The 5,405-nt window shown below is 34.9% G+C and overlaps 1 protein-coding gene across 1 annotated transcript; it reads left to right on the top strand.

The window, feature by feature from the left end:
* Positions 1–416: 416 nt before the first annotated feature.
* LOC119559153 (zinc transporter 3-like) lies at positions 417–1,061 on the top strand. Its single transcript, XM_037872223.1, has 3 exons — positions 417–580; positions 639–709; positions 759–1,061. The coding sequence occupies exons 1-3, from the start codon at positions 468–470 to the stop codon at positions 878–880; spliced, it is 306 nt and encodes a 101-aa protein (XP_037728151.1). The 5' UTR covers positions 417–467; the 3' UTR covers positions 881–1,061.
* The last annotated feature ends 4,344 nt before the right edge of the window (positions 1,062–5,405 follow it).

The raw sequence follows: 5,405 nt of genomic DNA on the forward strand, positions 1-5,405 counted from the left end.
CTCACGCCATTTAGATGAGTTTGAAAGTTCAACGCATTAGACCGCTAGGCCACCGATTTTCCAATTGCAGGGTCGATTTTCTAGTTTCAAGGGTGATTGTAGATGATTCTTTGTTCTAAATTTGGCGATTTGCCCTAAGTATGAGAAAATATTAATAGCATATGCTCGGAAAAATTCGCCTTAACTAATAGAAATAAATGGCATTTTAAAAAAATTAACCTAAAACATATTTTCTATGGCGATTTTTCCCATATTTGAGTGTAGGCTAAAACGATATCTTAGAAATACTTTCTAAGGTTTTTAGCTTTAAACTATTTATCTATTTGTCATATTAGCTTTATTAACAAGAGTTTATTAATAGTTATATTTTTTATTTTACTCCTTTTCATTTCTAATTTGGACATTATCAGCCAAGTGCCAAGTATGCTGATCCCCTCTGCACTCTTCTCTTCTCAATTATTGTAATAATGACGACGCTTCAGCTGTTTAGAGAGTCTTTGTACGTCCTTCTGAATGCAGTTCCACAAAAGCTTAGTTTGCACACCCTGTATTCCGAGCTGGCTAGTCTCGAGGGTGTCAGGTAAATAAACCCACGGTATCTGCCAAATCGAACTTTAAAGACTTATTTATATTGGCAGATCTGTGCATCACCTAAACGTATGGCAGCAAACGACTCAGCTTACGGTAATGATGGTGCATCTCGTCACAGGTAAGTTTCTAAAATCGATCTATCTCATCTGCTCATATTTGCTTTGCAGACTCTCGAACAGACGGCAGTGCGGTGCTCCAGGCGGCCTCAGAGCTCGTATCCGGCTCAAGATACAACATAGACCATGCCACTATTCAAATCGAACAACAACTGCGCAGCCTTAATATATAATCAATTTTTAGTGGAATTACCTTATAGCACTTTTTTGACCCACCAAAGAAATCGAAGGAATCTTGTGATTTCAGCCACGTTTTAATGATATGTCCCCTCGATGGCTATTTAATTACTTATAGTTTCATACTTTGGTATTTATATTTATAATCAGACTTATTACTCCAAATAAAATATTAAATCAATCTACAATCCAAAAGTCCCAACGTTTAACAATTTAATTCTGATCAAATTTGAGATTATTTCAAATCTCCTTTCTGGTTTAGATAAGCATAGCTGCGCTTTCCTGATCATAAATGTTACTGAAGTCGGGAGAAACTGGTATGCTAGCCGCGACAGATTACTAATTTTTCGTGAAATAAGCGACTCATTTTTAGCAATATTTATACTATATTTTAGATATAGTAATATACGTGGCCTCTTTTCGAGTCATTAAATTTCATCAAATATGCGACCCCTTATACACATTACTGGTAGAGTAAAAAATTTATTAGATTCGTCGGAAATGTGTAAAAGGTAGAATGAAGGATTTTCGACGCTATATTGTTGATCAGGATCACTTGACGAGTAAAAGGCTATCTATCCATGTCTGTCTGTCCGTCTGGCTGGCTTTTCATTATAATACCTACTGATATCCATTTGCTAAAAATATTTCATTTGGATTTCTTTAACAAATTAAACTTTTTTCTTCACATGGCAAAACTAATTTTGTAATTCTCTAGTTTAAATTGCATTCTCATGCTTAAACAAATATAAATGTTTAAGCAAATATATTCACGGCTTTCCCTCACGCCTGTCTCCTGCTTATATACTAAGGAAGAAGGAAGCATTACCGACCCCATAAAGTATATATATTTTTAATCAGGATCACCAGCCGAGTCGATCTAGCCAAGTCCGTCTGTCCGTCTGTCCGTATGAACGCTGAGATCTCGGAAACTGTAAGAGCTAGGTTATTGGGATTAGGCATGCTGATTCTTGAGCTTTTACGCAGCGCAAGTTTGCAGGAGGGTTCCACGCCCACTCTAAGGCCCACAAACCACCCAAAACTGTACCCCCTTCAGTTTTAACTGAAATGTGTTGTTCTTATCAATACCTATCGATTGACCTAAAAAAAAGTTTAACACGCCCACTTTAACCACTAGCCGCCCACAAACTTCAAAAAATCGTTAATATGAACGTGCATAACTCGGAAACTATCTATAGAGAATTGAGATCTCAGATTTCGATTCCGTAGCCTTGTACACAGCGCAAGTTTGTTACGCGAATGTGCCACGTCCACTCTAAAGCCCAAAAACAGCGCAAGCCTGTGGCTTCCACAATTTTCATGCTAGATAAAAAATTTATACTGTAATGTGTTGGTCTGGTCAATTCATTAAAAGATCCAAAAAAAAAGTTTGCCACGCCCACTCTAACGCGCTTAACGCTTAAATCTGTCTACCGCCCACTTAACCATATATTGAGATCACGGGTAGGTGGCGCATTTCAATCTCGCTTTGCTGCTTGCATATCTCCATTTCCTTTTGGTTCTATTAGCTGAGTAACGGGTATCTGATAGTCGAGGTACTCGACTATAGGGTTCTTCCTTGTTTTATATATAACAAGAAAGGAAGTTAACTTCGGCAGCTATAATTATTAAATTTAAAAATACAAAAAATTATATTCCCAATAGTATAAGATAATATGTCAGAAAACACCGAAGCTATAAATTGATTCATATTATTTTCCCACCAATTTTCCGATCGTTCCTATTTATTTTCCTATTCCTATTAAATTTATGATTTCGGCCCGCAACAGTAAATATTTATTTACCTACATGTAAATTTTCTGTTGTAGCGTGCCGAATACATAAATTTAATATGGTTTATTTATTTTATCGAATGTAATATCATTTTTCGTCACAATTGTTGATATCATAAATTATTGTTAAGGCCGCGTTCGCCACTACTTTCTACCTCGTTAAGAGGTGATTTTGTTTGATATCAGAAGTTTTTTTTTGCTCAAGAGTTTAAGTACCCCAATACCATGACAAGGAGTCGTCCCCATATATCAAAAGATGAGGAGACCAAAAAGTGGTTTTAAAAAATAACTTTTTGTCATAACTCCAAATCTATTATATTCAGACAATTGTACTATATGAAGAGTATTTAGCAAATTAAATTATCTTTTCAGAGATATATAGCACGTTTCTGTAGCATTAGTTTAGATAATATAAGCATTTAAAATCTGGCTTTTTTTTCCGCTAAACTAGCGGGTTTTTCCAAAAGTCGTAGAACAAACGGTTTCTAATTCAAGCTACTTTATACACCCATAGGGTTTCCAAAACCCTAAAACTAAGATGGGATGCATACAAACCCACAAACAAAGGGACAAACATTTTCATTTTGGGAAGAAGAAGAAAATCTTCTTTTTGAATTACTTTTGGACGGAGCATCGGACTTCAACAAATGATGTGTCATTCGACGCGTATTCTCAGTAAAAATAAAGCTAGCTAAACATCCGGGGGCTTTTATCCCCACCGTATCCAGCAGCTCCAATTTTCTATATTTTGACCTTTACACTTTCACCTCTTTTTCTCCCAAACAAATATATATTTTGAAAGTCTTGGTATGCAATCTTCTTAGTTTTTGCAATACCTTTCGATTGGTGTATCACTCGTTGCGCTCGGACCATAATTGAAGATTTTCAATTCTGCGGCTATATATAGTAGTTGTGTTCGCACGCTGTCTTGCGCGCTTCGCCACTACGTGTACTGCCGTCCAGAGTGATATATAAATATATAAATATTTATTTACCTACACGTAAATTTTTTGCTGTAGCGTGCCGAATACATCAATTTAATATAGTTTATTTATTTTATCGAATTTAATATAATTTTTCGTCTTAATTGTTGATATCAGAAATTTTGGTTAAAGCCGCGTTCGCCACTACTTTTTACCTCGTTAAGGGGGTATTCTAGTCTAGAAATTTAAAAAAATCTAAAAATTTTTTTTTTTCTTAATTCGATAGTTTAGATATTCAAAAATATCTCCCTAAACGGATTTTTCAAAATTCAAATTATTTTTAAAATTATGGCTGACTAAGAGAATGTAATTTATACGTGCTATTCTATCAGTTACACTGCCTGAAATTTAACGTAAAATTTTAAATGCGTTTTACTCCAAACTACTTTTTCTGATACGGTAGCCATAATATTTCAAGTTCTAATCAGCCGATTTACTTAAAATTTGGCATGAATATTCTTTCAATATCTCTCTATCGCATGAACCAACCAAAATTAAGAATTTAAAATTTGTAATATTTTTAAAAAAATCGATAAAATTAAAAAATTAGTAAAAAAAATCGAACTTTTTTTTGAGTGGCCGCCATTTTATGGAAAAAATTTTTTTTTTTAGTTTTGCTGGTTCATGACATAGCGACATTCATACCGATTAAGAATCTTTTTTTTTTTTTTTTTTTAAGATGACCACAAGGGTAGAAATCATGGCGACGAGGACACGGCCTTTTTTTTTCCCCCTCTACTTCAAGGACGCATAACTCGATGAAAAAAAAATTTTTTTTTTTTAAATTTTATTTTATGTACTCTTCTAAGTTAAATAAACAAATGATAAAAAACCCGACACTAAAAATATCAATTGTTTAGTTTTAATTAATTGTTAAAAAAGGCTCGAAACTAGAGCCTCTAGACTAGAATACCCCCTTAAGAGGTGGTTTTGTTTGATATCAGAAGTTTTTTTTTGCTCAAGAGTTTAAGTACCCCAATACCATGACTAGGAGTCGTCCCCGAATGGCTTGGCTATTGAAAAACCAAACACACAGATTCGACCCCTAATCTTAGCTGAACGCCACCTTAAATTAGGCACAACAAGTTTTATCGCTTCAATTACCTATTTTAATAGCACAAGTTTGGAATCTCAAGGGCTGTATTGTTTCAGATTCCAAGAGAAATCTGTCGTTTCTTACATTTCCCGCCGAACTAGCGGGTTTTTCCAAAGTGGTCGAACAAATAGATCAAGTTTCCTATTTCGATTAGCTTCATGCAAGTAAAGGACCCTAAAACCATAACAGATTATCGGGTTTAGCGGGTTTTTTCAAAAGTCGTAGAACAAACGGTTTCTAATTCAAGCTACTTTATACACCCATAGGGTTTCCAAAACCCTAAAACTAAGATGGGATGCATACAAACCCACAAACAAAGGGACAAACATTTTCATTTTGGGAAGAAGAAGAAAATCTTGTTTTTTGAATTACTTTTGGACGGAGCATCGGACTTCAACAAATGATGTGTCATTCGACGCGTATTCTCAGTAAAAATAAAACTAGCTAAACAGCCGGGGGCTTTTATCCCCACCGTATCCAGCAGCTCCAATTTTCTAAGTTTTGACCTTTACACTTTCACCTCTTTTTCTCCCAAACAAATATATATTTTGAAAGTCTTGGTATGCAATCTTCTTAGTTTTTGCAATACCTTTCGATTGGTGTATCACTCGTTGCGCTCGGACCATAATTGAAGATTTTCAATTCTGCG

Source organism: Drosophila subpulchrella, unplaced genomic scaffold, assembly GCF_014743375.2.
Source record: "Drosophila subpulchrella strain 33 F10 #4 breed RU33 unplaced genomic scaffold, RU_Dsub_v1.1 Primary Assembly Seq18, whole genome shotgun sequence".
In the NCBI taxonomy this organism is placed as follows: Eukaryota; Metazoa; Arthropoda; class Insecta; order Diptera; family Drosophilidae; genus Drosophila; species Drosophila subpulchrella.

Bases quoted from the DNA above. Each gene is read 5' to 3' on its own strand.
- LOC119559153 (XM_037872223.1), top strand. From the start codon at position 468: ATGACGACGCTTCAGCTGTTTAGAGAGTCTTTGTACGTCCTTCTGAAT. The intron at 581-638 runs GTAAATAAACCC...TTATATTGGCAG, and splicing joins GCTAGTCTCGAGGGTGTCAG to ATCTGTGCATCACCTAAACG. The intron at 710-758 runs GTAAGTTTCTAA...TTTGCTTTGCAG, and splicing joins GATGGTGCATCTCGTCACAG to ACTCTCGAACAGACGGCAGT.